A 23,959-nucleotide genomic window follows, 5' to 3' on the forward strand; every position below is an offset into this window, starting at 1 on the left:
GCTTTTCCCAGAAAAACCCATAATGTGTAAGGTGTCCAGTGACCTTTGGTTCTCCTTATGTTGAAACTCAGATATCCACTATGGCTGCAAATTTGCTTTGCTCACTAGATTTCACACTAGTGAGCACTGGGCCTTGTTAGGGGTCATTTAGGGACTGAGTTTTGCTTTTAAGATGAACGCAACCAGTTTATATGAGACATTTTCATCTTGATATTCTTGTTAGTGATCCACTCCAGTTCATCCCAGGCCATCTGGGGTTTGTTCATTAAATTTTATGACATGTCTCGATGTCCGGGTAAATATACTCTTTCCTCTCTTGCACGGCTCATTGAGTCTTGGTGCCAAGACCAACAGGGATTCGGTCCTCGTCTCTGCACATGCTGGAAAAAAACAGCATCATGTTTCTATCATAACACACATAACACACGCACACCGTGCTGTTTGGCTTGAGAACTTTTGTACTCTGCTCACACACTAATTTGTTATTTGCTCTTGTCCAGCATGTTTATCTGTCGGGGGTGTTGGATTCCGGCGGCAAGTATACAGATAAAAGCTTGTGAGAGAGAAAAGAGGAGCACGGGGTTCACAATGAGAGTGTGTTTGTCTATCTATGTGTGTTTTTAGTGTGTGTCAGTGAGAAAGCAACAGTGTGTGTTTGTGTGACGGAGGGTGATTGGGTGAGTGGTGATCTGCTATAGTGTTTTCCAGCAAAATGGGTGAGTCATTTACATTAGGAGCATTTTTAAAAGCTTTCTGTATCATCATTGTCTTTGGCATATTCTATGCAAATGCCACACATAAATTAAATAGTGGTGGTGAGTCAAAATGAGCTAAATGTAATTGCTGGGCTTTTCAATAAACACTAGCAGCACTTTTTCTTAGCTGTAAGGGGTAAACATAATCTTCTCTGCTATCTGCACCAGAATGGCAACAGTCAAGCCCCCCAACAGTCTATCTTCTCACACTTGGAAACTATCAGCAGTATTTTGATCTTGGCCAGAACAATACTGAGATGTGGTTAGAGTCACTTGGTTACTGTTCTTTGAGATGGATGTGCTTTAACCTTGATCTACCTCTATTAACGAAAAAATAATAGTCACCTGCTGTTCCATAAATAATAAGCCACTGATGCATGCATTAGAGACGAAAAAAAAACTATCACCCACTCAATGCTGTGACTCCAATCATAGTCAGTTGAATCAGTCTGTCTGCAGTCGGCTCCAACAAAAAGCTGTGAAGTGCTCTTGGTGGAGACAGCGCTGTCTGTAACAGGCTACTGACAGGGCTCAGTCAATACATGCCACAGCCACTGGAGAGAAACTAAATGAGATTTTCTCTCGGGCTCCTTTTAACTCTTCCTTTTTTCTCTCTTCCTCCCTCCCTTGTTCCATCAGTAGCTTCCTCTCAGCCGCTTTCCACACCCTCCATCTGCCGTACTGCCACTTTGACAAGCCGTCACAGTTGTCAAATAAGGAAAACATGTTGGAGGTGATGTTTTCTGAGTTTCTTGTCAAAGGAGCCTTTATCAGGCTCAGTTCTCGAATATCTTACAGGGCTGTTTATACTAGCAGGAGTGTATTGTGAAGCTGAAACATACTCATAGGTTTGCTTTTAGCACCTCGGCTAAACGCAGCTACTTTTTAAGGAAGCAATGTGAGTGTGTAAGTGTGTGTGTATGCGTATGTGTGTGTGCCTTGTACCTATTCAGTGCCATGGGACGAGATGTTGTCACAGTGGCTTTGCAGTCTTCCTTTTAACTGCTGGCAAGAAGCCTGTGAGGTCTACCTTAGGGCCAGGGCTAAATTTAAGTTTGCCGCTCACAGTCCTCATCAGTAGCATCAAAACAACCATTAACTGTGGATCAGTCTGCCTCTCACGACTGCCAGCTCCCAGCGGACGCCATTCATAACAGGGCCAAAGAGAGAGAATCACACAGGAGCATGTCCCTTTAGCCCATGTGTCTGCACTGCTACAAGCCAAAGCTAACGATCACTCCTGAGTCCTCGCTGTGCACACACACGCGCGCATATATACACATATGTTCACTTGTGTAGATAGCATGCAAACAGACCAAAGCTCAAGATCACAATCTTGATATGAGAACAACATGACCCGACTCACATTCCCCCAGGATCTCTGATCCTGATCTGAGTAATCTCTGGTCATTTTGCGATTACGAGTAAATCTGTAATAAGTAAATTCATGCCTAAAATACCCTCTAAATCACAGGCAGGGATCTGCAATTCAGTAAATGCAGCTGCATGTCGACTGAACTAATAACAAACCTGAAGACGGATTCACAGAAGTCACATTGCAGTGGACTAAAGGCACTTTGAACTGGGAAGAGCACATGGTTACCAGTGCAACTGATTTGAATTTGATTCACAATGGAAAATCATGAACTCTGGAACATCTTCTCAAAAACACATGACTGATTACTGCTTATCTAGATGCATGGATTTACTTGGTGAATGTGAATATAAATGCATTGATAGCTATTTATATCAGTACTAGCCTATCTGATTTACTAAATTTTTAAAGTTTTAAAATACATTAAAAAAAAAAACATAAAAATATTGGTAACACTTTACTTAAAGCCTTTGTGTATAATGCGTTATAAAGGGTTATTTAAAGGTATAATGCATTATAATTATTCATAATGTGTATTGTAATACATCATATCTTGTCGTAAATAATTATAACCACATTTAAAATTCTTAGTGTAACAATGAATTAAGGTGTTATAATGTATTAACTGTGGTTACAATTATGAGATTGTATAATGCATTATAAGACGCATTACAAGGCATAATTGGCGCAATAAAACTTATTTTGTAATGCATTATAAATAAAGGTTTTAAGTAAAGTGTTACCAAAATATTTAATATACAGTATAAATGTGTATATATGTACAAACCCGATTCCAAAAAAGTTGGGACACTGTACAAATTGTGAATAGAACAGAATGCAATTATGTGGAAGTTTCAAATTTCAATATTTTATTTAGAATACAAAATAGATGACATATCAAATGTTTAAACTGAGAAAATGTATCATTTTAGGGGAAAAATAAGTTGATTTTAAATTTCATGGCATCAACACATCTCAAAAAAGTTGGGACAAGGCCATGTTTACCACTGTGTGGCATCCCCTCTTCTTTTTATAACAGTCTGCAAACTTCTGGGGACTGAGGAGACAAGTTGCTCAAGTTTAGGAGTAGGAATGTTGTTCCATTCTTGTCTAATACAGGCTTCTAGTTGCTCAACTGTCTTCTTTGTCGCATCTTCCTCTTTATGATGCGCCAAATGTTTTCTATGGGTGAAAGATCTGGACTGCAGGCTGGCCATTTCAGTACCCGGATCCTTCTTCTACGCAGCCATGATGTTGTAATTGATGCAGTATGTGGTCTGGCATTGTCATGTTGGAAAATGCAAAGTCTTCCCTGAAAGAGACAATGTCTGGATGGGAGCATATGTTGTTCTAGAACTTAGATATACCTTTCAGCATTGATGGTGCCTTTCCAGATGTGTAATCTGCCCATGCCACACGCACTCATGCAACCCCATACCATCAGAGATGCAGGCTTCTGAAACTGAGCGCTGATAACAACTTGGGTTGTCCTTGTCCTCTTTAGTCCGGATGACATGGCGTCCCAGTTTTCCAAAAAAGAACTTCAAATTTTGATTCGTCTGACCACAGAACAGTTTTCCACTTTGCCACAGTCCATTTTAAATGAGCCTTGGCCCAGAGAAAACGCCTGCGCTTCTGGATCATGTTTAGATATGGCTTCTTTTTTGACTTATAGAGTTTTAGCCGAATGTTGTGATTTCCATTACAGTAGCATCCAGTATGGTTTTCCGGCCTTGACCCTTACGCACAGAGATTGTTCCAGATTCTCTGAATCTTTGGATGATATTATGCACTGTAGATGATGATAACTTCAAACTCTTTGCAATTTTTCTCTGAGAAACTCCTTTCTGATATTGCTCCACTATTTTTCACCACAGCATTGGGGGAATTGGTGATCCTCTGCCCATCTTGACTTCTGAGATCATGTTGCCAATTGACCTAATAAGTTTGCTAATTGGTCCTCCAGCTGTTCCTTATACATACATTTAACTTTCCCGGCCTCTTATTGCTACCTGTCCCAATTTTTTTGGAATATGTAGCTCTCATGAAATCCAAAAGGAGCCAATATTTGGCATGACATTTCAAAATGTCTCACTTTCAACATTTGATATATTATTTATATTTTATTGTGAAAAAAAAGTTTATGAGATTTGTAAATTATTCCATTCCTTTTTTACTCACAATTTGTACAGTGTCCCAACTTTTTTGGAATCGGGTTTGTATATTATTTCCAATATACTACATTCATAAGTTTGGGCTCAGTAATAGATTATTTATCTATTTATTAAAGTAACATTTTTAATCAGCAAGGGTGCCTTAAATTGGTAAAAATGTACATAATTTTAAATCAATGCTGTTCTTTTGAACTTTCTATTCATCAATGAATTCTGGGGGGAAAAAAATGTTTTTAGCATTGGTAATTAGGAGTGTTTCTTTCTTGAGCAACAAATCAGCATATTAGAAGGAATTCTGAAGGATCACGCCACTGAAGACTGGAGTAATAGCTAATGAAAATTACAATTTGACAATATTTCATAATAAAATAAATGCAGCCTAAGTGTGCACACAAGACTTCTATCAAAAAAAAAAAAAAAAAATCTCAACAATATATTTATAGCATTATGTACAGTACTTCCTCTTTATCTGTATATCACCATGTGCATGGGGGTTGCCTGATAATGAGTCAGTTTTGCCATCATCTGATATATGTCACACATTCCGGAGAATGTGCTGATTCAGACAACACTGTTTCTGTCTTTTACTTCTGAAACGATACACATCAACAATGTAAGTAATGAACTTACATTTTAATGAGTTTTCACCTTCTTGGTGTAAATAAATGAGTGAAGCAAGTGGTTAAACAAAATGATTGCCTTTAGTTAAAGAACTGACAGGATAGGGGAGGGGAGGAGTTCCCATGGTGTTTTGGGAAGGCCATCTGCTCCTGTTCATGGTTCATTAAACAAGCTACTGGGGACAGGCCGTTTGCCCTGAGAGCAACAGGTAAAAAAGGACTCTGTCCCAACCTGTGAGGATAGAAGTCACTTGACTTTTTAAACTGATGTCACAAGAGACCCATTCAACAGTTTCCTCCGCCCTCCTTTACTTCCTTCTTGAATTTCGAACTTATAACAGAACATGAAAGAACCTAAGTTCACCAAACCTGCTTGCATTTAAGCCCAAAACTCAGTCAGTGTGTATGTTATTGGAAAAATAATACAGGTATATTTTCCCTCTTACCTTCCCAGGTGTCCGTAGGTGTATTGTGAATCTGCAAGCAGTAAAGCGATCTCCCCTTTCGTCATTGAAATGACGCACTCTTCCAGGGCCTATGCATGCAAAACAGTCACATTTTAAACTTCAGGTAACACATATAGATTTTTACTGTATGCTACACTGATTTAGTCTCAACAAGGTAACTTAAAGGAAGCAATGCTTATTTGCAGACTTTTAAGGCTTTTATGCAGTCTGAAGTGTCTAAACATGTTGGCAAACAAGACTGACCATACTAACTTTTCACCGAAAAGTGAATCAGCAAGGAGGTGACTTTTTCCCAGCCTTGGGTAAACACATACAGAACTCAACATGTGAAAACACAGGTTTAATCCCTATGGAAAACTCAGCAGGCAGCAGGTGCGAGGTGATAGACAAGATGCAGGCAGGTGTTCCAGGGCTTCTTATGCGTGTGTGTGTGTGTGGGTGTGTGGCTGCCCCTCCTCTGCCTGTCAGGTGTCTCACCTGGTTGACATCTCCCTCTCCGATAATGAAGACCAGCTTGCAGTCTTTCTCCACCACAGTCCTATCCTCCAGCACACCCTGCATTTTCAGTGTGACCTCTTGACCCCAAGCCGGGGTCAGGACATTCTCGGGACTGGCCTGTAACACTTTCTTCCTTAGCAGACGGTCATCTACAGGCGGTTGGGGTAGTGGAGAGAAAATGGGGGAGGGGAAAGAGATCAACAAGACCCTAAAGCAACAGTGTCAAACTTGAGGATGTTCTTAGGGTGGTGTTAGTGAAGCTGGTTGACCAAGGACGTCTTTTTTGGTTAAGCACGTTAAAGGGATTGTTCCCGCCAAAATGAAAATTCTGTCATGCCTTCCAAAACTATATCACAGTCTTACTTATGTGAAACACAAAATAATATATTTTAAAGAATGTTTTAACACTTGTTATCCAAGTAATGAAAATCTATTGGGTCAAAAGACAACATCGAACTTTATTGACTTTAATTGTTTGGGGCGAAAAACACTGAGATGTTAGGGTGAATAAGTGATGAGAGAAGTATAATTTGTGAGAGAACCATCCCTTTAAGAAGTTTTTGGGGACATCATCATAATATGCTGTAGACCAACAAACATAAAATGCTAGTAACCAGCAATATTATAATACTATTAAAAATAAAGGTTCTTTATTATCATCTGTGGTTCCATGATGTTTAAACATACATGGAACATTTCCATGGAACAAAAAACTCTTTATAGTAAAATAAGGTTCTTCAGATTATACAAATGTTCTTCACACTGAATATGGGATCACTTTGGAGAAATGTTGTGGCCAAAAAGAGCCATTGTTTATTGTCAATAGTGTAGTGATGTACGAAACGTGTATAGCCCCACAGAAGTTACTTTCAAACCTAGCAGCTTTCTCTTGGTCATCATGGTGGATCCCTATGACCAGCTTGAAACCTTTGTGAAATCTGCATTGGGAAATCTTTTGTCCTCATAAGAAATTCCCAGTTGTGTGAATTTACACTAAATGTGACTGCACAGAAACCTTGACTGAAAAGGTCCTTTTTGAGACCAAAATGTTTCTAATATGGCAACACTGTAAAGATCCTTTTGGAACTCAGACTAAACAAATATGTCATTGTGGACATCTTACCTGCAATGTCCTTCCAGTCATCTGCCAGAAACAGCTCCTCAAAGCTGGTGGTGGTCCATTCTTCTATCTCAAAGTCTGGAAAAAGAGAGTCCACTGAGCTGTCCCTTTCTTCCACTGCTTCAATTTCCAAAAAACGAACTGTTTTCCCAAAGCTGGGAGTCTTTGACAGTTTTCTGCTGTGCTCTATGTCTGATTCATTGGTCTTAGGTGGGTTGGTGTGAGAATTTGAGGAGATGGGCTCATTGGTTGGGTCGCCACTTGAGTCATTAGCATCTGTTGCCATGTTGCTTAAGTTTTCAGCACACTTCATCTCTTCTGCCACTTTATTAACCATTTCATTTTTCGTCTCACTTCCTTCTTCATTCTTGTTGTCTTCTGCTGATTTCTTCTGACCCTCTTTTTCTGTGATATTCTTTCTCTGCAGCTCCATGATTGGTTCTTCAAACACCTGCCAAGGCTGCCAAATAGGTTCTTCACTCTTCACCTCCTGTTTGTCACAAACTGTCTTTACAAACATCTCAGACTCTAACGTTGTCTCCTCTGCTTCTTCAGCTTCTGGTTCCATGTCCCCACACGGTGCTAAGGATACCGTTTATCTCTTCTTAAAAGTGCTGAATGTCTTCCCAGCACACACCAGGTTAGTAGAAATTGATGTCGCTGCTGCTCAACTGCCAAACCGATGAGCACCTGTATCCATTAGTGACAGCGTGTAGTATTATCTAAAGCACGTCCACATGGAATCTTAGAATTATCATGGAAATGCATCGTCACATGACATAAATCCCATCCGTGGTCAGTCCATTTCCTGCAGATTTTGTGGTCCTCGTTGAAATGTAATGCTGTGAAGAATGCAGAAAATGATCAATGTATGAGAATTGTGTTAAAATGTAAAGCCCTACTGGTCAGTAGAGTTGTGTGCAGTGATAATCTGTTGGATTAGAAGAGCAAAATCTAATCTGCCCCAACGTCTGTAAGCTTCTTAATGACTTCATCACGTCGTCCCATAATGCAGTCCCCATGAATGTATCCACCAATAAGAGGACTTCAGGGACTGGTTGCTTTTTTTTTTAATAATATATAATATATGTAGAAATATTTCTTAATATAAATAATACCACAATATACACTACAGTTCAAAAGTTTGGAGTTGGTAAGATTTTTATTATGCTCCATAAGGCTGCATTTGTTTGATCAGAAATACAATATAATATTGTCATATATTATGGCTGTTTTTTATTATTAGCATTATTTTAGTATATTTTAAAATGTAATTTATCCCTGTCATGTCAACACTGACTTTTCAGTCTTCAGTGTAACAAGATCCTTCAGAAATCTTACTGACCCCAAAATTTGGTGTGTATTCTAATCCAATTTTAATTATATTGGCAGAACTAAATGTTAACAGATATTTGTCTAGCTACTGATCAGAAGTACAGAGAAAAGCCTTTGCAATATTCTCATGGTGCAAATGCCAAATGTAAAATCCCCAAACATTTATAAGAAAAGTAGGTGGAAATTAAGGGAGTTTCAGAGAACAAACTCATTACAAATCAAGTCCTGACAAATGAAATATGAGGTATACTGTAAATTACAATATTTTATTCATTATCCTGGATTTACAATGTGTTGACTATTTATTTATTATTTATTTATTTATTTATTTATTTGCTGTAAATTGCTTATCTTATTTAAAGTGCAACCTGACATCAGTGAATTAATCTCTACTTAGATCCATTCCTAACACTCTGACACTTAAAGTATGGATCTGTTTGTCAAGTGCTTATACGCATCTGTATATTTAATGTATATTTACACAGAACATTGAAGCTCATGGAATAATATTCCAAAGCAATCAGAGAGTCAGCAACATTTTTTTATAAACCGCAATCTGAGGTAACATAATTGTTTGTCCAGCCGGCTTCATCTGTATCTCCCTGTATCTCAGACAGCCATATGGCAAGTAGAGTTTCCATTAGAGACTACGAGAGAGCTCCTTAATCCAAAGGCCCAAGCACCTTGTCTGTTGGGGATTATGTCTTTCCAATTAACCTAAATTCAGTATTTTTCCCCTCACTGTCCATTTCACCTCATCTGTTTGTAAGCTTAAAAAGGTGCAGATGATTGCCTGGCTAGATTAAGTGAATCATTTTTCTGTATGCACATTTTAATCTAGTTTAAAATGACAGTCTGAGCTTTTCCTCATCATTTTGTTCACAGAACATTTCTTTAATACCATGTAATTCTCAAGATTTGTATTTGCCGCTACAATGAATTTCTCTCAGACATACCCATATTTGTTTGTTTTATCTTTGACTGATAACTGTTGTTTTCCAACTGACTGGTTTCAAGAGAATATTTTATTAGGTTTGCAGGCGGAAAAGCTGATTTAACATGCAGAGTTTTGTTCATACATGAAATTGAGATTTTTTTGGATGACTTCAATGCCCAGCTATAATTTAATTCTGGTAATATTTATATACTGTGATTTTTTTTTAAAAGTTACATTTATTTGTATATAAGAAGACTGTGTACCTTCACAGGTATTTAGGAAGTTAGTCTGTTTCAATTAATAAGTGGGGTTGAGTGGGCTGTGAATTCAAAGAATATCTAGTAGTGGACAAATATAATGTCGGGCCTAGAAAAATAGAAATCTTCGCCGTCTATTCAAACATTTTTGTTATTAAAAAAGGTTGTAAGCATTTTGTAAGGTTGTGCTTGGAGTGTAAAACTAATGTACATGCATAATTGTTTTATTTGTAATAATGCAATGATACATGGCAAACTGTGTCACACAAAGATGCATGACACATGCACAAAACTTGGTGAGTACTGCTCTGGGGAATATATATTCTGATATTTAATAATAATAATGATAAATTAATTAATTTAGTTTTTCTGTACTTTTTTATTTTTTGCATAGTAAAATAAAAACCATATTCCATGATAAGCTGTAGTTTGCTTTTTTGCCAAATAATTTTGTCAGTTCAATTTCTTAACCAAGTTATTTATTTATTCATTTATTGCAAATTTGAATTTGCAGGGTCATATAGCACTGCAAGAACATGGATTAATGTTAATGTATTTTTACTTTCTTTACTTAAGGTGCAGGCGCACGTCCCCATATTAGGAGACCTGACAGCTCATGGGATGTTTTATTCTATATTTTAAAGGGTTTTTTAAATAGGTTAACTTATGGTTTAATTTTGTGTGTAAGTGATGTCCAGTAGAACTATGAATGTTTTTTTTCTTTATTACATTCCTTGTCAAATACACCAAATCGAACTTTATCATCCTAATAAGCTGAGTTAGACTTCTGAAATACATATGATTATTGTTTTTGCGTGCGTGCGCGTGTGTGTGCGTGTGTCTATGACGTCCCCACAACGCTCTCTCGTAACCCCGCCCAACGGAGAGTGACGCTTGGACGAGAATGTCGCCAGTACACCTCAGTTCCAGACATGGCAGCGTTGAAACAGGAGCATCGGTATGGACTCTCCTGTGGAAAGATTAATAAAAGCATTCCCAATAAAACCATCTTTCACGTCAAGCTAACCGACACGGCCATTCGGACGCTGGAAGCTTATAAGAATCTCAAGGTAACGCATTTAGTTTTATTTCGTTTTTATATTAGCTCCAGTGACCTCAATGGGACAGAAAGAAAAGTTCAGAACTCAGAACTTCAAAACATTTCCTCCCGTTAGTTGTTTGTGAAGTGTTGATTTGTTTAACCAGAGTGCGTCGCTTTAAGTGCCATATGCTGTCTTACCAGGGACAGATAGTAACAGGAGGAAATCGGACACATCCAGTTGTTACTGTTCCGTTAAAGTTCGTTTTATTTAGTTTTGCTAATTTTTTTAAGATGATACAAAATAAAAGAAAATCTCAGTCGTGTTTTTTATTTCGTAAATCCAGTTGGAATTGGCTTTACGAAATCTCCTGTTTTGCACTTTAGATTCAAAGTCGCCGCTTTATTCCTTCGATGATACGAAATGTAACATGACACCGTCTTAATGCCAAACACTGCATTACTTATTATATTTATGATCATTTTAAACCGAAGATGAGAATTGTTTCTTTTACTCATAACATTCACGGGGATCTTACGGTCTGAGAGGGGCTCAAGGCTCAAGCTCGATCTTATGAACCTTGAGTAGCCTAGCATTTAGTCATTTAAATAGCCTTTGAGATTGCTGCCTTTTCATTTCCCTATCAAATATATTATTTGACTCATATTCGAGAGTAACCTTCCAATTTACTGCAAAGGTTAAGTGAACTATCCACAAAAATAAAAGCGCATGTAACCTCGTATTGTCTCTATAGGCGGTGTTTAAGTTTAAGTTTATAATTGCTTCTTGAATTGATGAACTTAAATAGGCGTATGGAAATTGCTCGACATAGTCAATTAAATCCAAATGATGTTTTTAAATGAGTATTTATGTTGTTACTAACCTCTATGACTTTGTTTCTTCCGCAGAACACAAAAGGAAGATGTCCTTAGAATGACAGCCTCAGTCCTCATTCACCTTCATTGTATGAAAAAACAAAAAAAAAAAAAAAAAACAATTCCAATGTAAGTGATTGGTGACTTGAGGCTGTCAGTCACTAACATTTCCTCTTGTGTTCTGTGAAATAAAGTAAATCAGACGGGTTTTAAACGGAATGCGGATGAGAATTTATTTTAGGTGAACTATCCCTTTAAATGTCATGTCTGCCTCACGTAAAGGTCTTTTTGCAAGCTAGACGCAGTTGAGTAATCAATACACTGTTGTGACCCTCGGCTCGACTGCACCGATTCCAGTAATATCAATACCTCAACGTGTAGGCTACGGCAGCTGGACGGGGCACTTGGCCAGTTAGCCTTATCTCAACTCAAGCGCTTCTTGTAGATGATTGGACGATAAAGGTGTATTTTTGTTGGCGTGCTCTATCGTATTGTTGTTAGTGCTTTAAACGCTTGGACGCCGTCCCGATGTCATCGCTCATTGGTCAGTCAGGCGGTGCAGAATGTCGTTTGACCCAATCAGAATACGAGAAGACTTCCTCGCGCTTGCAACAGGAGCTCGATAATGAATGTTCTATTGTCATCATATGTGACCTAGTAGAAAGAGTGAAAAGTAGAAGTAAATATGTAAGTCAGTCTTTTGTTTATTTTTATAACTGCCCCATTTGATATGCCAGAACGTTTTTAATAACTTTCAGTCACAATAATGCAGCTGAAAGTTAGGGTTAGGGCGACAGAACCCTGACAGAAATTTGGAGCACTTGTGGTCAAAATGCAGTGACATTAAAAAATGCCCTCTACTATGAATTCCTCTGTTTTTCTTTTACTTTTACTTAATAATATTCAGTTCCAAGCCTAGTTATACACATTATTGCATAAAATATAAATTGTAGTTCGTTTAATTTTATAGGTTAGAAGTAATCAGTTATCAGCATTGACAGTTTGGTTCCATTACTTTGTGGTCAGTCTGACATATGATGACCCGGGTTTTGTTTTGCGTATTAGTATGTTTATTAATTACAAATGAGGTCAGAAGAAAGAAAATAACAATAGCAGATGATTTATTATATTAATACCAAAGACAGGGTCAAATCAGTTCATTAGATACTTCAGTGTCCTCCTCTGAACTGTGCTCATTATGTTCTTAGAAGCTTTCACAGCACCAGAATAAAAACAAAAAAACAAAGTTCAAGTCAGCTACAGCAGCACCACCACCCCCTTCAGTAATGTTTAGCCACTAATCTGACCACATGACAGCAAACGCAGAACCAATAAGCCTGTATTTTTTAATAAGCAACTTGAGCTGTACTGTATGTGTAGAGTGACATGACGGCCTCTCCCTGTAACATGCATAATAGATAAACATGCTTGTTGACTAAAGCTCCAGCTGTACCTCGAAGATAATAAGTGCTATCTTTTGACCTTGCTTAATGGTTTCAAGCTATGCTGGGGGAAGCCTCCGGTTTTTTCCTTCCTTGTTTCTCAGCAATTTACGTTAGTGATGCGAATGAGTCTGTTTTGTATATATGTTATTGATGCTTCTGGACGTTGGACCGAGCTGGGTGTTAAAAGCTAAGCAGGAGATGGTTATATAAAGGGCCTATTTGTACACACTTTATGTGGTGGACAAACACCACAGGGTAGTTAATGTTCAGGCTTGCTTGATTTCTTCTGATGCACCTTCAGAAAAAAAATTAAATGCTTTTTGTAACTTACCTTTAGTCCTAATTAGTGCTAAGAACTCAGTTCAACATTTAGTGGCTAAAAGCTTTTCCCATGATGTTTGCCCTGTCCCACCCCCACTTCTTCTATAAGTCTTCGCACATTCAACATCCTCACACTCATCCACGCCTCACACAATAACATTTGATTGACTCATGTAAGGTCTTTCAAGTCGAGATTTATTAATCGGACGCATTCCAGTGCAGATTAGCAAAGCCCGGCCTTGATCTTTAGGCTTGCACAAGCAGAACCATGACACTGCCGAGAGGCCAGTGACAGCCAGCCTTTCATTCTCTCAGAAACCACCCCCTTCACTCGCAGTCTGCATGAATTAATACAGGAGAAAACTGTGCTTCTGTCAACGGGGGCAAGCAAGTAAGAGGAGACTGTAATTACTGTGAAGGGAGGCTAATAGGTAGGCATGATATTTCACTGAAGTTAGTATCTAAACAGAGGTTGTGGAAATGCTGGCATTGTGGGTAAACAATTAAGAAAATGAAAACCCTCATGTCTTTCCAAACCTGTATGACTTACTTTCTTCTGTGGCGTAAGCACATTGGAAAAATGTTTTTGGCCATACAATGAAAGTTAATTGTGTTGATTTGGGCTCCACTGACTTTTACTAAATGTACAGTAAAAAAAATAAGTGTAATTTTAACTGTAAAATTTTGTAAAAACACTATGGAGAAAAACCGTTAATAGGTTAACAGTAAGTTCCCATACTATCTAAAGGGAAAAACTGTAAAAGATCTAACCAGACATTTCATGTAATTTTACAGTAAAATGCTGTAAATTGTACAGTTTTTAGAAGTAAAAAATAACTAATCAATGTATAATTTTGTAAACTGATATTCCCAGAATTCCCTGCATGACACTCCACATTTGAAAGTGTTTTGTTTAAATAATTATGTTTTTTAAAAATTTTTTGTTATCAGGTATGTACATTTGGGCTTTATGTTTCATCTTCTGTTGTTTAATGAAAGTTTATTGCATTATTTAAGTATCATGTGAGTTACCATGATGGTGTTTTGTGTTTGCATTAATGACTCTGTGAACCTTCTATATATTAGAATATACTTCTGTTTGTGGCGAAGCTACTTGTGATAAGCTTTGATTTTTCACGTGGCTTTGTCTTTTACCACCTGTATTATTACAGTGGTTGTCAGTATGATAAAGGTACAAAACAGATTTTAATAGCAGTGTGCGTTGTTGAATTTACTGGTTTACATTCAAATTTTCTTGTTTGTAAATAACAGTTTTATATTATAAAATTTTACAGTTTTTGGCCGTAAATGTGTTTACGTTTTTTTTTTTTTTTTTTTAGAAATTTATTCTGGCAACCACAGCTGCCAGAATTATTAGGTAAAAGCTACAGATTTTATTTTTTTACAGTGTGGACAAAAACGTTCCTTCAAAATGTGTAATTTTTTGTTTCATAGAAGAAAGTCACACAGGTAGAGTACATGACAGAATTTTCAGTCTTGCGTTTTTGCTTCAATATAAGGCTGGTACAAAACATTTGCATTGTTTTTGTTAACCCTCATAATGCATTCAAAGTCTGTCTTGCATTTGCATGAACTTGGTGAAATGTGAGCTTATAAAACATTCATAACTTAAACCATATTGTATTGGATCAGTAAACTTCCCATTAATCAGTGAATGCATAAAAATGTCATATTACTGAATATTATGTTATTACCATGTAATTACTGCATTACGGCCATTTTATTCATAAAAAAAATACATTTTAGGAAAATTTTGCATCTTATATGAATTGATAGTCGTGGTGCAGTTTGGTTCTCATACTAAAAAAATTAAAAATGATTTATGTGTTTCGGGTCATAAAGGACCTAAATGCATTATGAGGGTTCCAGCCTAGAAATTTAGCTGGAGATCATTCATTTTCAAGATTTCATCTTTGGTTTATAATCCTTTATATAATAATAGTAGATGCTAACCAACCTCTACTACCTTTTTTTCTTCTGTCCCCAGGGGTCCTTACCAAATCAGCCGGCAATTTGCTTCAAGGGGAACCAGGGGGTAAGATGAATGTGTTTTTCCTTAATTAGACCTGATTGTCGAGTTGTGCAGCAAAAAACTCACGGCACCCCTCAGCCGCCTGCGTACTCCCTCAATATTTCATGAGCTCCTAAACCATCGCCTGAAATGGAGAAGGAACTTTATCCTGCAGTGACGCCACCCTTAGGGCCTGCCCAGGAGCATTTATATAATTATAGCAGCATGCATGTTCATAAGCACAATTATGAGTCGTAAATAAGGAAAATGTCATCATTTGGTTGCGATTCCTGGGTTTCGTAACATTTGCAGGCCAGTGGTTTGGGTTTTATGAGAGTATTGTTATTTACAGCTAGTAAAATTGGCAGTGGCGTGCAGTCACACTGTACGACCTAGGTGGATTTTTGGTAGGGGGTGCATTCCAGTGAAACGACTGTAAAGAAAGATGCCTGTGTCTAACCGGATTAGCACCTTCCCATCAGCGCCTGCTTGCCACAATCAGCCCCGTCTAAAACATATCCAGAAGTGGGACAGGAAAGGGACTTGCTCTGGACACAAACAGTAGACTGTGCTAGCGGTCGGAAGCCCGGGAGAGGCTACTCAACACCCCCGAGCTGCTCACCAGGTTACTGGGTCAGACTGACGACTGGAATGGCTTTCTCAAGAGCTCTGGGAAGAGGTGGGGGTGTTGGTTAACCCAAGGGAGCCTCTTGTGTCTCTATGCCTGTTGTCTCAGTGCAGACATGAAAGACCTGCGACAAGGAGGGGGATAACCGTGGCCGCCGTGTCTCCTAAAGCATCGTTCGACCCCCACAAATTCCTCATATATAGCATGCAAAATGCTGTCACATGTAGTCAAGCAATATCTGATCTAATGAAGTTTCTCTCCTTTTAAAAATTTGAGTAGTGTAGTTGTGTCAAGTGTGTAAAACTGGAATGTGTTCTAATTGTCGAATTAGATTTAGTGAATATATCTTTAGTCCATTACATATTCAAATTGTCTGCACTGAATTTAAGCGTTCATCCCCTCCTCCTCAGATAATGGGCTGCTGGGCATTAATGAGATGTTTGAGCCGAGTGTGTGTGTGCGCACGTGTGTTTGCATGTGTGTCAGGGTGACAAATTAAGCTATTACAGCTGGGTGTAGGGAGTGATGTTAAGTCCACGCTACTGAAACCACGTTATCATTCATTCTATTAGCCATAACCTCGGGATGCTTTCACTTCACTCAGGTTTGATATAATATGGGGTATCTTAGTTTTACAATGGATGGATATCTTTGAACAGCACTCGGGAGATACACGTTCCCATTTCTGGTCCTACTTAGCCAGGCAATTTTCTTCCACCTGCAGGGGGGCTCCCCCATACCAGGGAATTCCCATAAACCTTGTCCTGGCTTGTCTCCAGATCTTTGAGGTGCAATGTGGAAAAGTCAGGAAGTGCCCTGCTGAGGATTGTCAGCTGCCATTTTCCACTAACTTGAAGAGATAGTACACCCAAAAAAATACTTCATCATTTACTTCTCATGTCGCTCCAAACTCTGTATCACTTTCTTACTGCTGTGGAATATAAAATAATTTTGAATTATTTTGAGTTTTGGGTCTGATTGACTTCTCTAGACCTGAAATTGTTTGGTATTCCTCAAAATATCTTTTGTGTTCCACAGAAGAAAGAAATGTGTACAGATTTTGAATGACATGAGGGTGAGTAAAATGATGACAGAATTTTCAATTTTTGGTAGGCTGTCCAACTGACAGTGCCTTGATAATGCACGCTCATGTGGCAGTTAACAAATAATTTAGCCATCATTGGCTTTTTACAGATGGGGAGCTTCAGTTTGCTCTATTCTCTCCATCTGTTGAGGAGGATGATGCAACTGGTGAGAAATAACAGAAGAAAAGATGTTTTTGGAGTAGTAAAATGCCTTTCATATTGAAGGGATTGATCCCCATTTCTGGAGGATTTATGGAATCTGAATGCCTTTGATGGCGTCACTAGGGATGTTCGGGTTCAGTTCGGATTCTCAAAGACTGGGATTTCACATCATACAGCCTCATTTTCTTTGGTAATTGGATTTTTGCTGCACAAAATTAGTTATCCAGAGACTACAAATATAGATGTCTGTCTCAATAAACAGAAACGGTTCTCACAGAGTAACACATGAAGGAATAACGGCAGTGTCCTACAGTTTGACAAGCTATATCTTATTTTTTTTCCCCCTATTGTTGTATAATACATACATTTTTATGATCTTATATTAATCAAGAAACTAAAACATGGTCATAAGTGAGATAGCATATTAAATTATGAGAGCATATTATTATGCAGAATGGTGCATTGCATGTTGCATTGCACAATTTTCATAATTCTTTTATGGGTCAGTGACAAATTAGTCTGTCTGAGAATGATGGATGTCTGTGATGAAAAAGAGAAAGCTTTTGAAAATCTAGTTAAAAACACATTTGCCAAGTTCTTAAATGTGGTTTTTGTTTTCATGTTGTTATGATATATTTTTGGAAAACTTTGCCATTTCAACTTCTACTTGGTTCTACAAAATAAAATGTTCTCTATTTAACATGCTCCCTCACTTATGGCTATGTCTCAGTTTCCCTATTGATAACAATGCATGTATAAAATTATGTTGTCCTTAATCTTAAAATGTCAAGCACTGTATCTATCAAATAAGAAATCATTTTTCTTGCATATTAAATAGACCATATTCAGGGTGACACCATATTTAATTTGATGCATTTAAAAGCCAGAACTAACAATGTCAAAACAAGATATTTATAAAATTGTCATGTGAGTACGTTAGTTAGTCTTTGTTTGGGATATTCCTATTTTTTTTAGTTATACCAGTTATATCAAAATTCATTTAAATTCAGAAATCGAAAACATGTTCATAATAGTTTTAAAATGCGTTGAAATTTTAATGTATTTTTGAATAACATAATAGATCTAGACAAAAAGTGTGACATTATTGACTGTTTAACTAAAAAAAACACTTGTTTACGACTAGGAGCAGATGGTCCAACAGCAGCATGTATTTATGCGTTCCTTAAAGGCTTACTGAGTGTGTGTGTTTGTGTGTATTTACGCGACATCGGTGTAGTCAAAAACGGAAAAGTTTTTCTCTTGCGTTTTTAAAAAGTTTCATGTATACACGACAACGTTTTCAAAACGAATTGCGTTTACACATATCCACGAAAACGGCCAAAAATGCTGTATTACGTATGCCAGGCCAATAATTGCCGCTGTCACCTTGTTAGTAAACAGAACCTGTAGGGAAGTGACGATTATATGATGTTTATGATGTGCCTCCGCTGTTGGTTGTAATATTTGTGAAGTAAATCCACTCTCTGCTGAAGAAGCGTTAGCAAACCCTTGAGCAGCAAAAACAGTACCATATACTCCGCCATTGTTGTGTATGTTTGTTCGTGCTTGCCTTTAAAATCAACACGTACTGCACATGTCTACATACCTAACTACGCATGAGCATGACGTCATTGTTTTCAAAGATTTTTTTATTGTGTGTTTACACGGAAATGATAACAATGTCATTTTCAAAAACCTGCACTTTGAAACCTGTTTTCAAAAATATGTTTTCAGTCCCCAAAATGCCATTATCGGGTAAACGAACAGTCAAAATGCATTAAAACTTTGCCGTTTTTGCCTGAAAACGTTGTCATGTAAACGGCCCCTTAGTTTGTGTTAGGAGGTGGGGGTAAAACATTTCTCTCTGTTCTCATGGTAAGTGTGTGTGAAGGTTTAGCTTCCCCCACCCGTCTGTCCCTCTCATCATCTCTGTGATTGTCTCAACCTGATCCTTTATTTTCTCTCACTGGGATTCACCAGTTCTGCATCTTGTACCTCCGATGAGTGTGTGTGCGTGAGAGTGTGATGGTGTCTCACAGAGTGTGTATTAGAGTACATTAGTATGTATTCACAGGGACCTCAGGGACCTGGTATACTGTAGCTTACTCACTGGATCCAAGGACGAGGGAGCACCCCTATACTAAAATTTGGCTTGGGACATGTGAATTTTGTATGTGTGGTCATTTCTGTTTGTGTGTCTTTTAGTTTCTGTGCTTGTCCAAGGCAGGGCCTGTGTGTGTGTGTGTGGGAGCTTGGCTTTTTTTCCTTCATGAAAGCTAATTAGAATGACAATAAGAGGAATGAGCATAGAACGCAGAGAGTCTCTTGCAGCAGAGGCGATGTGGGGGGAGCTGTCCCACGTGTGAATGAAAGGGCACACGCCGATTCTTTCATCCAGATGTGACGTGCTCGCCAACGTGCACAGGGACCCGTGGGGGGCCCAGTGTTTTGACTGGCAGAGCTGTTTGCTGTTTTCTGCATGCTCTTGCCAGGCCATCTTTGACAAGGTCTTTGCAAAAGCAGGGAGGATCTTCTTTTAATGTCTTTTTTCTTTTTCTTTTTCTTTTTTCCCTCTTAGCCAGGGCCCAAAACTTTCTCAGTGCCAAATGTAAAAAGTAGTTTTGGCAAGTGCATAAAAGGAGTTGGTCGCCAGTTGGCTGGTTACTTACTGCAATATATATCTTGCAACCCAGGCTCATTCGAAATATGTGCCTCTAAATATGTTTCTGCAACACCGTAATTACGTACCTTGATGTTTCGCGGCAGTTTCAAATTGAAACATCCAGTGATGAATTTGTTGATGTAGGCGTGCTATTTTAACTTCCTTATACAGATTTTAGCATTTTTGTTGAACTGTAGATTCACGAGGTTCGTACCATAGCTCTTCACCACTCAAATGCAACACTGTATCGTGTGAGCCACCAAGCAAACTTACTGAATTAGAAAACTCATGCATATGAAGCTGGATATGTGACGACACATTCAAAAGTATCAGTTGTCAAATCTCGAAGCATGTTAAAAAGGGCTCATCCGATGCTACTTGTCCTTTTACAAGTAGTTTGAACTGAAATGTGTGTTGGCATTGTGTGTACACAACCACCCTATAATGATAAAAATCAACCCAGTGTTTTTTTAAATCTACTAAAATCTTTACCCTTTCATCAAATCGAGCCGATCCCACGATAGTTTGATTGACAGTAGCGTTTCAGCACAGACTGGACTGCCGTCTTACATTAGACCCGCCCTGAGTGAGATGTCATCAGTCCGCTATTGTTTCACCGCCGGAGCAGATGTAGACAAGAATGACTCCTAAGCGATTGAGGTGTTCTGTTGTTGTATATAATAATAAAAATAGCAGTCGTCATTTACTCCCGACATCTGAGCTGCTGAAGATGCAGTGGATTATGTTTGTTTTTGAAGGGAATGCGATGTTGTTTTGTTTATATGTTTCTATGTTCGCGCGAATCATTCGTGATCCAGCTTCACCAACAGAAGGAGTATAAGGTTTTTTTAATGAATCTTTGCAAATCGCCTTTCCTGATAATGTGCTAATTACCAAGTTTCAAGATGAATTCGGCTAAAGTAAACAGTCCCTCAGAGCGGCTCGGAAGAGAGGGGCGGGGTCAGCAGAGCTCATTAACATTTAAAGGAAAATGCTACAAAATGGCTTGCTCTGAAAAGAGCTGTTTTCGACAGGGTAAAAAAGATTTTTTTATACTACCAATGAGAAATTTTATCCAAACTATGTTACAGACTTTTCATTAAGACCCTAAAGAATCATATCAGCTTGTGGAAAATGGGCATCGGATGACCCCTTTAATTGTTTTGAATTCATAACATAATATTCTCAAGTAAACGTGAAAATCAGGCTTTATTAATCAAAACTATGGACCTGCAAATCATACTTTGTGTGAAAAGGAATAAGTTATCTGAGTTTTACTGCCTCATTTCAACTGGAAACTGCAGCGATTCGTATGCATAGGTATGTTTTTTGAGGTTTGCCGAAATGCAGAGGCATATATTTCCAATGAGCCTATGTTGCAACCTTACAAAACTCAGCGTTCCAAATCCGTAAGAATTTGATTAATCTTTGAAACACAAATAAAGACATTTTTAACCTGAGAGATTTCTGTGTCCCCATTAAAAGTCCATTCCAACAAAACTTTGACTTTTTAAAAAGTCCAAGCACATAATCCAAATGAATCCGAATGTCTTTTGAAGAAACACTATCATTATATATGATGGCACAATCTCTTTATATTGATCAATATTAGAGAACCAATGAGGAGTATTTTCACATCACGCAAGCACGTTTGATCTTCTACAAGAACCAGTCAGGTTTGTTCTCACGCATTAAAGTATGATTATGCGTTTGTTAGGTTTCATTAAAAATGTCTTCATTTGTGCTTTGAAGTTGAATCCCTTTATGTTGTACAAACAAAAATATGAGGAACAAATCATAAATGTTATAAATCTTGATGCTTTTGTGACAGGTTCAGGTTTAACAAGAGCCTGGCAAAATGACCTGCATTACCTGTCAGAAATATGCAAATATTCAAATGAAACTTCATTTGTCATGGGGACAAAAATGGTTTCATAATGCAAAAACAGTAGTTTTATGCAAACATAGGTCCTGATTTTAGCATTCTTCCCATTGAGTGCTCAGTGTTGGTTCATTTTTGTGCATACCAAGATCCCTAAGTAAAGCATTTTTGGTTTCAAAAGTATCTTCCTGTGAAGATAAAATGTGATTAATGTGGAAAGCGTGTGGTGTGTCTATGAAACTCTTCCAAAAATGTTGTACTGCACATCTCACAGCTTTTAAATGGCTGAGTGGAGCCAAGAATCGCAAGGGAAGATCACAGACACTTCGGGCCTTTCATGCACAAACACACACAGGGCACGCTCACAGTTTTGACGTGCCTGGACCAACTTCTGAAAGCTCTGTGGCTCTGTGTGTATTGCCTGTTAACAGGCCGTACCTCCCTGACTTTGTCTGTGTAGCATCTTTCTTTGAATCCATAACACACTCCTTATTTGATGCTTAAAACATCACAATATTGTCTTCTTTCATTTTAAATGTTCTTTTTTCTTTAAGCTTCTCTGTGTTCCTGTCTTGTTGTTGATGGGGATGGGTTATGGCATTTTTCAGTCACATGAGTAGATCCATTGATTCCGTCCCTGCAGCAGGGGGCTTTGGCTCGGCCCAGCAGGATGCACTGCTAATAGTTTATAGTAGTTTTTCGTCACATGGGTTGTTTAAATCTTATTTGAAGAGCATTCATGGCCACGTCTAGCCGTCACGTGGATGTATTTAGAAACGGAAACCTCTTTCAGGTTTGTTTTTGTTCATGTCACTTGTCTGTCATGGCCATCCGGAAGACTAGAGTGTGACTGCTCGGGGAAGTGAGCAACGGTCTTGTAAATAAACACTGGCTTGAAAACATTCTGCATTTTATGAACATGTTGTTTTGACCAGTTTTTATTCTAAAGCTTTGAATGAAGCCCTTTGTATGACAAGCTTAGAAAAGAAGAACATAAGGAAGCCTTAGAGCAAAAAATATTTTATAATTGCAGCTTTATTTCTTACAGTTGTGACTATTCACCTCAATTGCAACCTCTTTTTTTTTTCTCATAACTGCAACTCCGTATCTGATTATTGTAACTCAATATCGCACAATTATATGCTATACAACTCCGTATCTGATTATTGTAACTCAATATATGAAATTTATATGAAAATTTTTTTTTTTATTTTTTATTTTTTTTTTTAACATTTATTGTTTTATATTTTGATATTATTTATTTAATGGACCTGAGCTAACATCAGCTAAGGATGAACAGCATTTTAATTAATGTTAATGTTTTTTTTTTTATTTTTATTTTTTACTTTTTATTAATGTTAACAGTGATTAAAATACTGTAGCAATTGTCTTGTTAATGTTAGTTAATGTACCATTTTAAACTTTCTCACAGTTGTCATTTTTACACTGAGGCAGGAAGATGCTTCAAGAACCTGCTTTTGTAAACATTATTTGAAGAAATGACTTGTGTGTGTGTGCTTTAAGAAGACTGCCTTGAGCCTTTCAAAGCTGGCGTTATGTATGAATTTTTGAAATGTGCGGCATCAACCAATCAAAACGTAGAGAACTGTTCCACTATTGTAATCTCAGAGGCCAGCGAGGCTGTGGACGCCCCCATAGACCTGCCTCTACTTAATTTGCGCAGACTCGTCACTATAGTAACTGATAGGCGAGTGGAGGATGGCTTCTGGCTGCTTTGTGAATGGGGTGCATATGAAAGTAGCATGTGGGGTGCTCTCCTCCCCCATTACTGACACACACACAAACACACACACGCACAGGGATGGTTATGGAGTCAGGTCGCCCAGTGCTTACTGAGCTTGACAGATTAGCCCTCAGGTGCTAGAGAGGAGAGAGAGACAGATTTTGCTTGGCATCCAAGGCAGTTCCTCAGGGGATGAAGCAGCCACCACAACCCCCTCCACCACCCATCTTTCAGCTCCACAACTTCTCATCGCCAACCCCCTTTATTCTTAAACCAACCCCCATGCATCAACAGACATCCACATCCACATCCACCCCCTCTGATTCTTCCCCATTTAAATGTAACGGACTTCAGCCCGATACCACGACAGAGTGATTTAATGTGAAAGACAGAGGCGGACTCATGCACTGCATTTACAATCCGTGACTCATCGCACACTCGTCGATCATATCACAAATGGTGTGAATGAGAAGCCCAGATTTTTTGAGAATTATGACAGGGTTTCCAATAAGGCAGCATGCATTCTGTGTTTCCTCTTAAATGCC

At 38.2% G+C, this 23,959-nt stretch overlaps 1 protein-coding gene and 1 pseudogene across 2 annotated transcripts in view; one reads left to right on the forward strand and one right to left on the reverse strand.

The window, feature by feature from the left end:
- The window catches only part of LOC122140416 (peptidyl-prolyl cis-trans isomerase FKBP8-like), a 44,632-nt gene extending 32,616 nt beyond the window's left edge, over positions 1-12,016 (reverse strand). Inside the window, exons 1-4 of one of the 2 annotated variants that reach the window (XM_042743969.1) lie at positions 11,462-12,016; positions 7,013-7,851; positions 5,869-6,038; positions 5,371-5,459 (exon numbers count right to left, since the gene is read on the reverse strand). In XM_042743969.1, coding sequence (XP_042599903.1) covers positions 5,371-5,459; positions 5,869-6,038; positions 7,013-7,577 — 824 coding nt within the window. In that variant the 5' untranslated portion in view covers positions 7,578-7,851; positions 11,462-12,016. Of the gene's footprint in view, positions 1-5,370; positions 5,460-5,868; positions 6,039-7,012; positions 8,088-11,461 lie in introns of those variants that run through there. The other variant, XM_042743968.1, reaches the window with a different exon arrangement.
- The window catches only part of LOC109108871, a 40,337-nt pseudogene continuing 26,780 nt past the window's right edge, over positions 10,403-23,959 (forward strand).

This window comes from Cyprinus carpio, chromosome B18 (genome assembly GCF_018340385.1).
Source record: "Cyprinus carpio isolate SPL01 chromosome B18, ASM1834038v1, whole genome shotgun sequence".
Taxonomy (NCBI): domain Eukaryota; kingdom Metazoa; phylum Chordata; class Actinopteri; order Cypriniformes; family Cyprinidae; genus Cyprinus; species Cyprinus carpio.